A 16,130-nucleotide genomic window follows, 5' to 3' on the forward strand; every position below is an offset into this window, starting at 1 on the left:
AAAATGAAAGTCATGATTTGCATTAGAAGAGCACTGGAATGAGTGGTTGCCAAAAATTGCTGATTATTAAAAAGCCCTGTAAGCTAGTGGGTATTCAGTTGGTCTGACTGCCTTCTCCTTTCAGTCAGGTACGAGGAGTCTAAGAGAATACACTCTTATGGAGCTGCTTGTGGTAAGTGTACAAAGGAGAGTTGAGGTGTTTCAAGCCCCTGTCCCTGGGACTAGGGACTCGGGGTGGTCAGAGACCTGTGGTTGGAAGGAGAGATGGTCATTTACTGTTCTCACCCAGCGTAAGCATGGACGGGAGCCTGGGGTCATTTAGGAAAAATGCAATTAGGGAGGTTGAACTTAGAGGTTAAGTGGGACACTTTGGGGATTAGAAATGGAGGCTTCTCTGCTGGTGGTTGGGCTGATGGGTAGTATGTTGAATTACAGATGCACATGGAGGAGCCTTGTTTTGACTTCCTTCGAACCAAACAGACTCTTGGGTAAGTCTGGTGGCAAGGGCACTGAGCTCGCTAAGGGTCTGAGGCTTACTTTGCAGGCTCAGGTTTATCATAGTCCTTACTGAGCAGCCTCTCACAGTTCTTTTGTCCTTCGGTACCTTAGAGTACCTTCTATAACTACTTGTTAGAACTTCTGGAATTTGCATCTTAAAATATACCTGTTTTTCATTGGTCAACTTTGAAGATAAGAAAAGAATATAAATGTCTTAACACAATAACTAAGAAAATGACATGAAGGCTATGTTAACCAGTTTGATGAAAATATTTCAAATTGTATATGGAAACACCACACTGTACCCCATGATTGCATTAATGTACACAGCTATGTTTTTTTTTTTTTTTTGAGACAGAGCCTCAAGCTATCCCCCTGGGTAGAGTGCTGTGGCATCACAGCCCACAGCAATCTCCAACTCCTGGGCTCAAGCAAGTCTCCTGCCTCCGCCTCCCAAGTAGCTGGGACCACAGGCACCCGCCACAACGCCTGGCTATTTTTTGGTTGCAGCAGTCGTCGTTTGGCAGGTCCGGGCTGGATTCGAACCCGCCACCTTAGGTGTATGTGGCTGGCACCTTAGACACTTAAGCCACAGGCGTCGAGCCACAGCTATGATTTTTTTTAGGAAAAAAGCTTGGGCTGGGTACGGTGGCTCATGTCTGTAATCCTAGCACTCTGAGAGGCTGACGCAGGTGGATTGCCTGAGTTCATGAATTTGAGACCAGCCTGAGCAAAAGCAAGACCCCATCTCTGAAAATATCCAGACGTTGTGGCAGGCACCTATAGTTCTAGCTACTTGGGAGGCTGAGGCAAGAGAATCACTTGAGCCCAAGAGCTTGAGGTTGCTGTGAGCTGTGATGCCACAGCACTCTACTAAGGGTGAAAGTGAAACTGTCTCAAAAAAAAAGAAAGAGAAAAAGAAAAAAAGCTTGTGGTCTCCAATTCAGATGGCTGGACACTTCAACATTTTTGGGTCCTCTTTTAGGACCTCCAGGTCCAGTGAGAATAGGCAGAAACCTTTGCCACACATATCCAGTAATAGGCAAAGCCCAGGTGACCACCTAAGCTCATGTAATTTTTCACTCTGGCGGTAGGTACCATGTATACCCTACCTGTAGGAACACATCTGGGATTCTAGGATTCTCTGTCACCGTGGGAACACAGGCAACCAAGTACAAGTGAGTAGCTGATAAGTCTAACCTAATATTCTTGAGTGGATAGTGGCAGCTGGATGTATGTGCTTCCTTAAGCCTCAGACAACTATGACCAAGCAGGATTTGCTCTATTTAATCATTGCAGAGGGTGTAGAGGCAGGGTGTTGTAAGATGGGCCGCGATCCAGGACTCATCGGTTCTAGTGGTCCTACAGGACTTAATCCAAGTCCTGTGGTCACTGTGCAGGGCTTGCCAATGTTTCTTCTCTTTGGGCAGACCTGAGGACCAAGAATGGCAGGGATGCCTGTCCTGAATTCATGTTGGAACCTGTTTGTTCTTAGCTTTGGAATGACTTCCTCAGTATGAGGATCCCAGAAAATTGGGCTGGAAGGGGGGGGCATTCTTCCCCATTCTCTTCCCTCCCTTATGGTAAAATGCTGAGACCTGGGGAAATACTCCAACCTTTTTCCTGGAGATAATGTCATGTCTTAATTCTTTCTGCCTGAAACACCAGTTCTCTGATGACTTTTAATTGAAGTGTTTTGTTTCAGCTCTGAAGTTGTTGATAAGAAGATAGAAGAGTTTCTTTCTAGCTTTGAAGAGAAGATTGAGAACCTCACTGAAGATGCATTCAACACCCAGGTGACTTGACTTTGCCAGCCTGGGCTTTTGGCCTTTTGCCCCCACAGTCCCTCAAGACACCACACACTAGCTTTAATAGTACTATGTGCTGGTCAGTTTTTGAGTTTCGCAGGCCCACCTCAGTCTGACCATAGTGCCCCAACTGGCTTCATCACTCCCTGTCCTGCTAGCTTGGACAGGGCCGGGTCTATTCAGAGGGAACTGGTATGCCATGTCTGAGTGTTTCTCTTTTTGCTGGGAACAGGTCACAGCTCTCATCAAGCTGAAGGAGTGTGAGGACACCCACCTTGGGGAGGAGGTGGATAGGAACTGGAACGAAGTGGTGACACAGCAGTATCTCTTTGATCGTCTTGCTCATGAGGTAACATGGGCACATGGTTGCAGAGCCCTGACAGAGGGTTCTACAGGAGTCACAGGTGCAAGTAAACTAGTATTTTGAATTGAAGAGAAACCCGGGACACCCATCCTGGCCTGGTTACTTCATTACTCAGACTAGCACCTTAGGTGGCCATGTGAGTAGGGTGCTAATCCTTACTACCCTCCTTCCCCAGTTTCAATCAGAGCAGCTACATTTTTATATTACATTGAAGTTTGCCAAAAGATATTCTAGAGAACAAAGCATTCTGCTATGTAAGGAAAACTGAGAATTACCAAACAACAATGCTCTGTGAGGCAGCGAGGTTCTTTAATAAGGCATTTCAGCACAGTTCACCTTAAGGCACTTGTTTTCTGAGTAGAAGCAAGACATGAAAAGTTTACCTGTTCCAATAGTTGCTACATTTTCCTCAAGCCAGAATATGCAGTTACCACATAACTGGGAGGTGACACTGAGGAGACCCCTGGTGTCAGGCTCAGTGCACGGTATTCACCTGCAATGACAGCATCTGCTAACTGCTCTTACTCCTGCTATAAAACACGGCAGCTTGTCCCTACCCTTCCAGAGAAGGATAAAGATGAACTGAGATTAGGAGGAGTACGCTGAAGTTCTCAAAAGCTAAGCAGGATCAAGGAGGTTATAATAACCCCTGTGCGTCCTTTCTTTCTTACTTTTCTTTTCCGTGTAAGATTGAAGCACTGAAGTCATTCTCAAAATCAGACCTGGTCAACTGGTTCAAGGACCATAGAGGACCAGGGAGTAAAATGCTCAGCGTTCATGTGAGTATAGTTCACTAAAGTAGCTTTGACCCAGTTACTGACTGCGTCGTTATCAAAGATGACACATCTGCTCAGACTGTTTCTAACCTTGAATCTCTGGCCTCTTTCAGGTTGTTGGATACGGGAAGTACGAGCTGGAAGAGGACAGCACCCCTTCTGGTGAAGATTCAAATTCTTCTTGTGAAGTGATGCAGCTAACCTACCTGCCAACCTCTCCTGTGCTGGCAGATTCCGTCATCCCCATTACTGATATCAGGGCTTTCACAGCAACACTCAACCTTCTCCCCTACCACAAAATAGTCAAATAAACTGCAGTCTCATTGGCCTGAAGCAACGTGTATTTAAAAACGTGTTTGTAATTTATGGAGTGACACTACTATTGCCTTGGGGCTTCCACTGAATTTTGCACTGGCATCACTGAATTTGACTGACTTTTTATCCTTTCTCTATTGAAACTAACAAACCCAGGGTTACTATAGCAGCTAGCAAAGAGAAAATTAGCCGGGTGGGCCAAGCGTGACCAAAAAGCTTGTGACAGCAATTTGGGAATCCCTGGCCTGTGTCCTCCAGACTGAGAGTATAGGTTTTGAAAGCCCCCATGTAATCATTGTGTGATTAATAACGAAATGCTAGAGTGTTAGTACCTGAATGCTAGGTACTAATACCTGTTTTTGATTTTTTAAAATGTATTTTTAAATAAAGATAGTTCTGTATTTCCCTTCGAAATGAGCCATTTGCTGCCGTGGCATTCTTTTTGTTACATTTTCATTGTGGGTTTCGGATCTAAAAATTTGCACTCTTTCCAAACCCTCTAAGGCTATCGATAAAATACGTTGGGTGTTGGTAACCCTGTGTGTGTGGTAGAGTTCAGTGAAGACTTCAGGGAGTAGCAGGGTATGGGATAAAACATGGACTATAAAGGAGGGTGAATGTCTTCAGAGCCCTTCTGAAAAGCTATCCCTGTAAATAACTGGCTTCCAAGTTTAGCCATATGGATAATAAAACACACTAAAAAAAGGTTGAAAAAAATTACTTTATGAAGCCTTAAGAAGCACTGAGTATAATTACAATTTAATAATATTTCACTTCCAAAATAAAAGTTATTGTAGGTAAGACCATGAAATTTCCTAACACTTGATTTTAATACATTGCGCTAATTTTCTAAAACAACTTAGAGGAACCAATATTTACAATAGGCGGCGTATTTATGAAAAATCTGGTATCAGGTATATTTTATATGTGTGTGTATATGTATAACACACCAAAAATTATATGAACTAAGAAACAGAGCTTGTATATCTTAATAGCAGTACTAGAGTGCAGAGTTAGAGACTTGGATTTATAAATGTTTTTCAATGCCTGGGGTTTGGAAAAGGAGCAGACATCTTGTTTTCAAAACCTGAAGTTTTTCTCAGGACTTGGAGTCAAAATCATAACTGCCACAGAGGAAAAAGGGAAGCTTTTCCCACTTTAATTGCTCATCTGCGTCGGAAAGTCCAGTATCCCTGAGATAGGAACCACTGTAATAAGAAGGGAGTCAACAGGTTCTCCCAAAGGAAGATTGTTTGTTGCTGAATTATGCCTACTGCCCTGGTCATCAGGTGTAAACTTCACATTTCCCAGCCTAATGCTTGGCAGCACCAAGACGTTTTAGTAATGGTTCATCATAAACCCAACATTCTCCATCTTCATGAAACAACTGTAAAAGAAAGGGGAAGAACTTAGTTACACACTTGCTTTGTACTTCTCTAATACATTTTATTATTTCATGTCTTCTCCCCCATTAGACTGAAATGAGTTTCACATAGAGACCAAGGTTCATCTTGTTCATCAACAGTGTTGGCACTTCATTTCTTGAACAGTCATTGAAAGGAGCGAATGATTTATTGCTCGGAATACAGGAGGAGGTGCGGATTAGAGGCTAAGGCAGGCAAGCTTACCCTGGTCTCCCACTGAATCTCCTTCTCCTTCCTTTCTCGGGCTTCTGCTCTTTGTCTTTCTTCAAGTCTGTGCTTTGCTTCAGTTGCTGCATCAATGTCTTTGATTTTTAAGTTGAAAGTGACATCCTTCCAAAGGCTAAAAAACGGAGATCAAGAGTAGCTGGCTATCCTGAAAATTAAAGCCTAGAGCCGCCTCTGACAATAGCATAATAACAGTATAAGTCAGATGGCTTTAAATGCTGTAGTTCACCGACTAGATCTCCCTAACTACCCCCAAGCATTGGAGGAAGGAGCAGGAAAATGGGCCCAGGAGACTCCACTGCTAGTTTTCAAAGAAATAAGGGACTAGCAGCTTGATCCATGGTAAGGGTGGCACAAGAGAGCAAAGTAGAAGCTGAGATCTGGGAGGAATTCTTACACTTCTGCCTCTAACTTGCTAGGCAACTTTGGGGGACTAAGTTTGAGTGTCTCTTATTATAAATCAAAAGGGTTAGCTCAAAGGAGCTGAGAAAAATTCCCTTAAATTTAACAATGTGATCTTGGAGAAAAGAGTATAAACAGAGAATAAAGGTCAAGAGGCAAACTGCAGAAACTTAAGGGGGTAAGACATGGCTTCTCCTCAAGGCCATTATTTCTACCGCTTCAGGAAAGGAGGCAAAGGGTTATGAATGAAGCTAGTCTGTGGTGGTTCTGACGTGTGAACCCAGGCATTCAGACTTGGTCTGTGCTTGGTCTGCTCTGCTGTACTATCTCCACAACCCAGCCCCATGCCGGTGCCCCGGCAGCAGAGTGAGCACCGCAGCAATAGGCCTAGTTATTTCCTTACCAGCGGGATTCATACTCATTCTGATCTTCCAACTTCCTCACTTTCTTCTTGATTATAGGCAACTTCTTGGTATCTACAAAGACTATATTTTCCTGGGAAAACAAAAGAGATACATATATGTTTTATTATTCTGTCCTAGTAGGAAAAGTCAGTTCTTTCCAAAGACTAATTAGCAGATCGAAAAAGCAAATCCCATACATGTTAATGATGTATGAAGTTCACATGCAGTCTTAAGCCTAAAATAAAGTTACTGCCTTGTCTAGAGGCTCAGTTGAACAGGTATTTTCAAGTGGTTATGTGCTGCATGCTAGGGATATAATCTCTTGGGGAGCTAGACCTATGAACAACTAATCCCAGTATTAAGCAGAGCATTAACTTCCTACCACCATTCTTCCTAGAAACAACACTGAACGAGTGGCATCAAAGGGCACGAGTTTCCTGAAGGCAAAGACAATTTTATTTCTGTATCCATGCTGCCAGGCAGTCAAATTTTATTACATAAAATCTTAAAACTGTGTATACAAATTACTTCAGCACTTATTTTATAAACATAACCACACATTCTAATGACATAACTAGCATTAACTTAGGTTCTGAGCTAAACGTGCTAAACTGTACAGACAGAGTCTCACTTTATCGCCCTTGGTAGAGTGCCATGGCGTCGCACAGCTCACAGCAACCTCCAACTCCTGGGCTTAAGCAATTCCCTTGCTTCAGCCTCCCGAGTAGCTGGGACTACAGGTGCCCTCCACAAAGGCCGGCTATCTTTTTGTTTGCAGTTTGGCCGGGGCTGGGACTGAACTCGTGACCCTCAGTATGTGGGACTGGTGTCCTACCCACAAGCCACAGGCACCGCCCTTAAACATTGTTTTACATGTATTAATCTCAGGGTTTTTGAGAGCAGGGAGAAACACAGAAATCATTCTATTACCTGCACTGCTGGGGAGGTTGGGGAAGGAAGGAAAAGTCTTGCCCTGAAGAGACAACACTGGCCTGCCTCAGTGGTTCAAGGTCCAGATGAAGGAAGCCAGGATAAAGGGGAGACTATAATTCACTGTAGCCTGAAACAAGTGGCAAAATACAGGTTCTTACCCCTGTTGCATATTTTGCATACATTACACCATTCCATTCCCCTTCAATGGAGCAAAAAGACTTCTTGTCATTTGGAGAACTGAATAGAAAAGGAAACATTTGTGTTAGTCTCAAGTTGAAAATTACTCCACCAAAGAATCTGGTCAGTGTGGCCTATCTATACAGAGAACACAGGAGACCAAGTGTGAGGTCTTTGACAAAATCAGCTTATGGGGCCGACTGCAAGAATGAGGACCTGGAACAAGGTGCTTATGAACTCAAGAACCCATGAACAGTTCAGTACAGGGTGCAGAGCTCTGTTGTGTGGCCACAACACACCTGTTATACCCTCTCCCCTAAAGCTGTTCCCAGCCCAGTGACTGTACATACACAACAGTGACACTACTACTGCCTTGGGGCTTCCACTGAATTTTTGCACTGGCGTCACTGGATTTGACTTTTTATCCTTTCTCTATTGAAACTAACAAACCCAAGGTTATTATAGTAGCTAGCAAAGGGAAAACTAGCAGGGCAGGCTAAGTGTGACCAAAAAGCCTGTGAGTGGGGAAAAGACTTAGTGCCTTTGAAGTCCTAAGTGGTAAGTGCTGTGATGAGCTTGGGTGGGCACTGGAGGAACAAGGGCAGAACCATGGAATGATGGTCAGGGAAAGCTTTGCTCTTTATGCCAGACTTTCATCCTCAGGCTGAAAGGGACCTCTGGGCCTAATGCTTTGACCACTTTCCCTGAGCAAGCATCCTTTTCTCAAACGCCCTGACAGGCCTCAACTTGGACTCCCAGGTCTGGACTCTGAGAAGCATCATAGCTAAGACCTAGTTAGGAATGGGAAGGCGTGAACAGAAAACCAGAAGTCAGAGAAAAATGAACAGGGTATAGGAATGAAAGCATCACCAGCAGACACTTCAGTGTCCTCCATAACTTGGGAGGATTTGGGGAAAGAGAATAAAGGGAAAGAAAAATGACAGGATCTCAGGCCACATATACTGAGGCTGGTGGGTTCGAGCCTGCCAACAACAATGACGACTACAACCAAAAAAATAGTCAGGCATTGTAGCAAGTGCCTGTAGTCCCAGCTACTCAGGAGGCTGAGGCAAGACAATCGTTTAAACCCAGGAGTTTGAGGTTACTGTGAGCTGTGACGCTACGGCACTCTACTGAGGGTGATAAAGTGAGTCTCTAAAAAAATTTTTAAAAAAAGTTTAAAAAAATAGCCAGACATTGTGGCAGGTGCCTATAGTCCTAGTTACTTGGGAGGCTGAGGCAAGAGAATCCCTTGAGCCCAAGAGTTGGAGGTTGCTGTGAGCTATCATGCCACGGCACTCCACTGAAGGCAAAAAAGTGAGACTCTGACTCAAAAAAAAAAAAAAAAAATACCCACCAAAAGTTCTTCCACCTCACATCTTTGTACTAAATATGGCTCTGACTGGCAGAAAATTCTGCTAAGCTAGCAATTCTTATTAGTGGTAGTTACCTCTAAAGAGCTCTGAGAAGCAGCCACACCGGTATCTTTGTTCTGAATATTCAAGTCTATCATCTGCCTGATTTGCTGGGGGTGGAGCAGGGGACACAGGGGCATCATTGTGGTGATTTTGTGCTAGTCTTTAAAGCCCTGCCCATATTTTCCAACTAGAATAATTTTTCACACTGATCCTTAGTAAACTTCATCTTGTTCATGGTCCCATCTGCTCAAGATATTTCTGGATACTGACTTTTAACATCCAAATTAAATTACCTCCCTGGAAAAGTGGTTAAACAATATTGTGTCTTCCACCTGGGACACTGCTTCCTTAAGACCTTCCAGAGGAGAGCAAAGTCTGGTAGGTATCCCTACTGTACAGAGCTTCCTCTTTAGGCAGGATCTGAACCCACCCGTTAGCCAGACAGCACCATCATCTTCACCTGACCCAACATGCCAAGTGGAGCCAAGCCAAATACTTGTAAGATGTGACAGTTGCTGTTTCACCCCAGTAAAAGCACAGAAAAAGGAAGGGCTATAACAAATTGAAAATGCTTCTCTAGGGGTCACAAAGTCTCTGGTAAGGACCAGCTTATGGTCCAATCTGGCGAGGATGAAGGATCCATAATCTGAATAAACTAAGAAATCTAGGAAGGCCCCTTCAGTTCCCCGTCACAGGTCAGGTTCCTAGGAAGGAAATCCCGTTGATGAATGACCCTGATTGCTCTGGATTTCAGGTCTCCTTCTGAGATGGGTTTTGGGAAGAGATATGCCATCAAAGGTATGAAACAAGTTTACAAAGAGAACTATTCTTTCACATTTCTAACACAGAGGATATAATTAAAGACAAAAGGAAAAGTATCTCAGAGAAGCAGAAGAGAAGTGAGGCAGAAAAACAAAATACCTACAAAATCTCAGCAGTAATTCTGTGCTTCTTGCCCCCATAGAAAGGTTTAGTGTGGAAGACGATATTGGCACTGTAGCCTGTTTTGGAACAGTTAATACTGCATTCTCCTCCTAATTCCACCCAGGGCACTGTGAGGATAGACCTGCAAAATCAAAAGTTATCAGGTGAGGCTGACAGTTGTGAGGAAAGAGAGGAGGAGGGGGCACGGCTTAAGGAACAAGAGGATGTACTGCTGATCAGAGGACACAGACACAGCTCTACTTGCCTTCCGTAACCATTGGGGAATGTGAGAATATAATGTTCATCATAGTCTAGACACGAGACACAGCCTGCGGAAAGAAGGGACAGAATCTCCGATGAGCAGTGTCAATGGGGATAACCTGTCTAGTAGCTCACTCCTGCTCTCAGCTCCAACAGAGCCTCTTATTGCTAACAACTGTGAACAGACCCCAAGGCCATTTTATTGGACAGGGGTCTAGCACATATTCAAATGACACAAAATTCTCTAAGAATGCTGTAGTCCACCCAGTGTTCAAAAACTTACCCTGCCCTATGTTGTGCACGCCAATTGACATTCCAAGGAATTTTGATTTGGTCCAGATATGAGCATTGAATTGTATCTTCTTGTTAAAACACTCTGCATAAAAGGCTGAAACTAAAAAGAGAATGTTTTCAATCAGCGCACTTTCAGCTACAGCACCTCTCCAAACTCACTTAACCTGGCAGAAAAAACTGGCTCCATAGGGAAATCCTATAACCTTCAAAGAACAGCCTTGACTTAGGCCAGGAGGTTACCTACCCTTTCCCCAGTGCAAGGATCAGAGCCATGTAGGTAGGAGCTTCCCTGAAATATGAGGCTGAATAAAACTCAGGAAGAATAAAATCAAAAAGCAGGCTATCTGTCCTCACAGTCTGCAGGTGTGCAGTATTGCATCCTGTATTTCCATTCTTAATATTGTACTTATACAGTTGGTAGGTTCCACATTCACAGATTCAACCAACTGCAGATCAAAAATGTTCAGAAATGATATGCTGAGAGAATTTGGAAAAAAAATTCAAGAAAAATAACCAATAATAAAACAATACAAATTTTAAAAATACAATGTGACAACTATTTACATGGCATTTATATCATATTAGGTATTGTAAGGTAATCCAGAGATGAGAGGTTATATACAGTAAATGAAAATAAAAGAACTATTTAGTATCAGGGTTGTAAGCATCCTCAGGTTTTGCTCCCTGCAGGGCATCCGAGAACCAATCCCGTGCAGATACCAGGGACTACTGTATTCTCTCCACTATGCCAGGAATACACTGTGCAGAAACTATATACCACACTTAGTACCATCTCACAGTTGCTGGAGTCTCTACAGAACAGACCAATATATGCAAGATGTCTTTGAAAGTATTAAAAGTTGGTTTCCCAGCTAAGTGCCTATAGCACAGTGGTTATGGCACCAGCCACATGCACTGAGGGTGGCAGGTTCAAATCCTGCCTGGGCCTGCCAAACAACGACAGCTGCAACAACAACAAAAATAGCTGGGCATTGTGGCAGGCGCCTGTAGTCCTAGCTACATGGGAGGCTGAGGCAAGAGAATCGCTTAAGCACAAGAGTTTCAGGTTGCTATGGGCTATGACACAGGGCACATTACCAAGTGAGTGAGACATAGTGAGACTCTGTCTCAAAAAAAAAAAATAAAAATAAAAGTTGGTTTCCCAAATCTCTTTTATACAATATTTAATCAGTAAAGCTAAAAGAGTCTTTGGAACTTACACAAGGAAAAGACACAGACATGAGGAACCAATCAAATTGAGTTTCCACGTCAAGTGATAGGAAAGATATAGTCAGTCATACAATTGACACTAAAGTAACCTAAATTATGGAGCTTTTAATGACCTTTGCACAGAATACTTTGAAGGTGGAGGTTGCGGAGGAGCTCTGGAACTTACTCGGTGGATGATGGGACACCTGCTCAGCCACGAATGTTACGCTGTTTTTGGAAACCCCAGGAACTGGTCCTTCTGAAACTAGCTCCTGCAAGCAAATATAATATTTTCTTTTGATGTAGAAACACGAATAACATTTCAGAGAATCTGATAATTGAAGCCTTGGCTCTGCACACACCAAGCACCCTCAAAATACTTCTATCACAGCACATAATTATAATACTGTAATTATTGCTTCTTGTCTAAGCAATAATCCTTCTGTTTAGAGGATCTGTCCAATTCTGTCAGAGGGGTGTTAAAGTCCCCAACTATTATGGTGTTATGGGAGATCATACTGTCAGCCCCATCAAGGTCTCTTTCATAAATCTGAGAGCATTTAAGTTGAGTGCATAAATATTTAAAATTGAAATGTCTTCCTGTTGAATTGTTCCTTTGATTAGTATAAAGTGTCCATCTTTGTCTTTCTTTAGTTGCTTTAAATCTGAAATAAGATCGTAACCTCTCCTTTCTTCTGATTTTGCTTGAAATACTGTTTTCCATCCCTTAACCCTGAGTCTTGATTTGTCCTTCAAGGCTAGGAGTGTCTCCTGGAGACATCACATAGATGGGCTTGTGCTTTATTAACCAGTCAGCGAGCCTGTGCCTCTTCAGTGGTGAATTCAGTCCACTGACATTTACTGACAATTGATAGGTGTGGTGGAGTGCTATTCATCTTACTTTGTGAAAGTCTGTTGTGTAGTTTTCTTCTTTGTGCCACTGTGGAAGCTACATTTTGACCTTTAGCTTCTGGGTGTTTACTTTGCTGGTGGTCCATTGTGGTGGTCAGTGTTGAGAATAGATCTAAGTATTTCCTGTAGAGCTGGTCTTGTTGCGGCAAATTTCCTCAGTCCTTGTATATCCACAAAAGATTTGATTTCTCCATCAATTTTGAAGCTTAGTTTAGTAGGATAAAGAATTCTGGGCTAAAAATTGTTTTGTTTAAGGATGTTGAATGTAGAAGACCAAGCTCTTCTGGCTTGGAAAGTTTCAGTTGAAAAGTCTGTTGTCATCCTAATAGCTCTGCCTCTGTAGGTCAGCTGGTGCTTACTCCTGGCTGCTTGCAGAATTTTTTCTTTCATCTTGACTTTGGACAATTTCATTACAATGTGTTTTGGAGAGGCTCTGTTCGAGTTGAGATGACCTGGGGTTTGATATCCATTTGAGAGGAGAGGGTTGGGGTCTTTAGTAACACTTGAGAAGTTTTCCTTTATAATGGTCTCCAGTAGGGCTTCCATTCCTTTGGGACAATCTTCTTCCCTTTCAGGAATCCCTATTATTCATATATTTGAATGCTTCATGGAGACTTGTAGTTCTCTGAGTGCCTCTTCTGCCTCTTTATCTACCTGGGTTAACTGGAAAACTTTATTCTCTAGCTCAGAGGTTCTTTCTTCTTCATGGTCTAACATATTTTTGATACTTTCTACTGCCTCTTTACATTCTCTGATTGTCTCCTTCATTTTCTTTCTTTTTTTTTTTTTTTTGAGACAAGAGTTTCAAGTTGTCACCCTTGATAGAGGGCCATCGTGTCATAGCTCACAGCAATCCCAAACTCCTGGGCTTAAGCAATTCCCTTGCCTCAGTCTCCCAACTAGCTGGGAGCACAGGTGCTGGCCACAACACCTGGCTATTTTTTTGTTGCAGTTGTTATTGTTGCCTTAACCCCCAGGCCGGGTTCAAACCTGCCAGCTTTGGTGTATGTGGCTAGCACTGTAACCACTATGCTACGGGCACTGAGCCAATCTCCTTTAGTTTCTTAAGCTCCATCATATCCATTCTATATTCTACATATCTCTCATCCCACTTTTGGTTCTATCTTTCCATTTTCTCATCCATTCCTTTTATTGTCTTTATCATCTATATTTTAAATTCCTGTCAAATCCATTAATTCTTTGTAAGTGTAGTCTTCTGCAGTAACTGCCTCATAGTCCCTTGGAGTTCCTGTATTGGTTTTTCATGTTGCTTGAATTCTTCTGTTGGTTCCTCCTCATATGTCCTTTCTTCTTATTCACCTCCTAGTCTTTTTTTTTTTTTTTTTTGAGACAGAGCCTCAAGCTGTCCCCCTGGGTAGAGTGCTGTGGCATTACAGCTCACAGCAACCTCCAACTCCTGGGCTCAAGCGAGTCTCCTGCCTCTGCCTCCCAAGTAGCTGGGACCACAGGCGCCCGCCACAACGCCCGGCTATTTTTTGGTTGCAGCTGTCATTGTTGTTTGGCGGGTCCGGGCTGGGGATTCGAACCTGCCACCTTAGGTGTATGTGGCTGGCGCCTTAGCTGATTGAGCTATAGGCGCCGAGCCCACCTCCTAGTCTTCCTTTTCCCTTCTTGCTTCCTCTTTTGTTTTAAACAGAAATCCTTGCTCTTGATGACAGTATGTTGCAATGTGTCTCCTGAACACCAGGTGGCACTGTGGATCTTTTAGTAGACAGCACAGCCACCAACCTCTATGGTCCTTATTCCAAACTTAGTATCTTCAGTAATTGACTGATTGTTTCTTCAACATTCAGACCCTGCCAGGTTGATGTCTTAAAACTAAGGAGAATCCTTCAGGGCCAGGTCTTACAGTGCCCTGACTCCAGTTCCTGTGGGGTGCAGGAGTCCCTCAGCCTGTCCCAAGAGTGGAGTTCTGATCCCAGCAGGAGGAATTAAGATGGCCCTGCTTTAGGCCCCTAAGACCTTCTCATGACTTCCTTACAATGGCAGCCCCCTGGCCACCAAGACCTCAGTATGGCTGCCTCGCCAGCTACTAAACCTATGGCAAGTCTACTCCAATCGGCATTCAAATATGGTTGCTGTATACTGTTCGAGTCCACCTACCCTTCCAAGCTTTTCACTCAGCATGCAGCTTCCCCCAACAACTGAGAATGCTGGAAAGACTTCCTCCAGTCCGGGACCTCTGTGGGGCTGGGTCGCAATCACTTGCCCAATTCATCAGATTTTTACCACTCTGGATCATACACTATATCCATCTTACCACCTCCCTGCTATGCTCCCTGAGCTGTGTCACTGGGTAAGTTCCTCGCGCCAGGTATGGCTGGGTTCTTTTTTTCCCCATTCTAGGAGAGCGTAGCAGAACAATCCTTCTGGTCTGCCATCTTACTCCACTCCCCCCTCCCCAATCTCAATTTCAGAACTCTCCCTTGAACTCCACACTCTTAAATTTCAATTTCCCACTGGATAGCTCTGCTTACATATCTAATTGACACCCATACTTTATATTTTAAATTGAAGCTCCTGATCTTTCCCTCCCCAAATCCAATCCTTTCCTTGTAAGTAATGACACCATCAACTGCTGAAGTCCACGTGCAAGGGCTCATTTCTGATTGTCTCCCTTCCCTTAGTTTCCCCAACTGTCGATTCTACCTCTGAAATACAGCTTGAATCACCATGTCTCCCCTAGAACACCAAAGCTGCCTCAATGGTCTCCAAGCTTCCATTTTTGCCCCTTCTTGATTGTATTTTCACAAAATCATTGTAATGATCTTTTTAAGACAAAAATGAGAACCTGTTAAGCCATAAAATTATCATTATGGTGTAAATGGCCTTGCATAGTCTGATTTCTAAATCTCCATCCTCAACACATCCTACTCTTTCCCCCTTCTCATTATATTTAAGATCAAATGATCTAATAACAAGAATGTTCCTCTACGGGTGGTCTCTTGATCATTATTATCTGCTCCTAAATAAAATGAAATCCTGAATTAGTATATGACTTAAGATAATTAAAAATGTCAATGTAGAACTCACTGTGTTCTCTTCCGTATCATTTGGTAATGTCCAATGACACTGAAAAATCTCGCCCAAAATGGGGTTGTAGGGTTTTTTGGCAACTGATCCTTTCCTTCCTGCATGAAAGGCTGAGAGGTACCATTTCACAACCTGAACCATGCGATCTCTGGGATCCTTCTGGTCACTAATGCTGCAAAGGAAAGAGACAAAATTTAATTGGCAGAATGCCAAGCTGACCCAGCACCCCTTTGGCATGGTCCATCCTGAACCAGGCTGAGAGGACCAGGGACCTAGGATCAAAAGTTACCTCAAAGTTTCATTAAAATTAGGATCTAAATCTCCTCAAAAATAAAAGGAATAAAATTTTTAAAAATAAAATTTGAGGGGTATGTAGAAGTATATTGATCTTAGTGTTTTGTTTGAGGATTTGACAAATTTATGTATCAGTTGAGTTAATTACCACCCAGTCAAGACATGGAACATTTCCATTATTCCAGAAAGTTTCCCCATCTCCCTTTCCAACCAATCATCACCTCTGCCCTGAAGCACATTCTATAGTGGCCTGTTTAAGAGTATGTAAATGCATTGTTTAATTTTTAAATAAGTAGGTATTTTTTTTCTTTTTTTTTGTAGTTTTTGGTTGGGGCTGGGTTTGAACCCACCACCTCTGGCATATGGGGCCAGTGCCCTACCCCTTTGAGCCACAGGTGCCACCAATAACTAGGTATTTTCTATATCTGTGTTTTTTTT

At 43.0% G+C, this 16,130-nt stretch overlaps 2 protein-coding genes across 5 annotated transcripts in view; one reads left to right on the plus strand and one right to left on the minus strand.

The window, feature by feature from the left end:
• The window catches only part of NRDC (nardilysin convertase), a 107,103-nt gene extending 103,324 nt beyond the window's left edge, over positions 1-3,779 (plus strand). For 2 of the 3 annotated variants that reach the window (XM_012811467.2, XM_012811468.2), the window contains 5 exons: positions 1,593-1,676; positions 2,204-2,294; positions 2,539-2,655; positions 3,360-3,449; positions 3,560-3,779. In XM_012811467.2, coding sequence (XP_012666921.1) covers positions 1,593-1,676; positions 2,204-2,294; positions 2,539-2,655; positions 3,360-3,449; positions 3,560-3,757 — 580 coding nt within the window. In that variant the 3' untranslated portion in view covers positions 3,758-3,779. Of the gene's footprint in view, positions 1-128; positions 173-435; positions 489-1,592; positions 1,677-2,203; positions 2,295-2,538; positions 2,656-3,359; positions 3,450-3,559 lie in introns of all 3 variants that reach the window. The other variant, XM_023519155.1, reaches the window with a different exon arrangement.
• Positions 3,780-4,367: 588 nt separating this feature from the next.
• The window catches only part of OSBPL9 (oxysterol binding protein like 9), a 40,739-nt gene continuing 28,976 nt past the window's right edge, over positions 4,368-16,130 (minus strand). For both annotated transcript variants that reach the window (XM_023519156.1, XM_012811469.2), the window contains 9 exons: positions 15,399-15,570; positions 11,620-11,704; positions 10,213-10,323; positions 9,934-9,997; positions 9,670-9,810; positions 7,308-7,386; positions 6,216-6,307; positions 5,390-5,525; positions 4,368-5,148 (listed from right to left, as the gene is read on the minus strand). In XM_023519156.1, coding sequence (XP_023374924.1) covers positions 5,074-5,148; positions 5,390-5,525; positions 6,216-6,307; positions 7,308-7,386; positions 9,670-9,810; positions 9,934-9,997; positions 10,213-10,323; positions 11,620-11,704; positions 15,399-15,570 — 955 coding nt within the window. In that variant the 3' untranslated portion in view covers positions 4,368-5,073. The remainder of the gene's footprint in view (positions 5,149-5,389; positions 5,526-6,215; positions 6,308-7,307; positions 7,387-9,669; positions 9,811-9,933; positions 9,998-10,212; positions 10,324-11,619; positions 11,705-15,398; positions 15,571-16,130) is intronic.

The sequence above is a fragment of the Otolemur garnettii genome, unplaced genomic scaffold, assembly GCF_000181295.1.
Source record: "Otolemur garnettii isolate 467f Iridium unplaced genomic scaffold, OtoGar3 scaffold00159, whole genome shotgun sequence".
In the NCBI taxonomy this organism is placed as follows: Eukaryota; Metazoa; Chordata; class Mammalia; order Primates; family Galagidae; genus Otolemur; species Otolemur garnettii.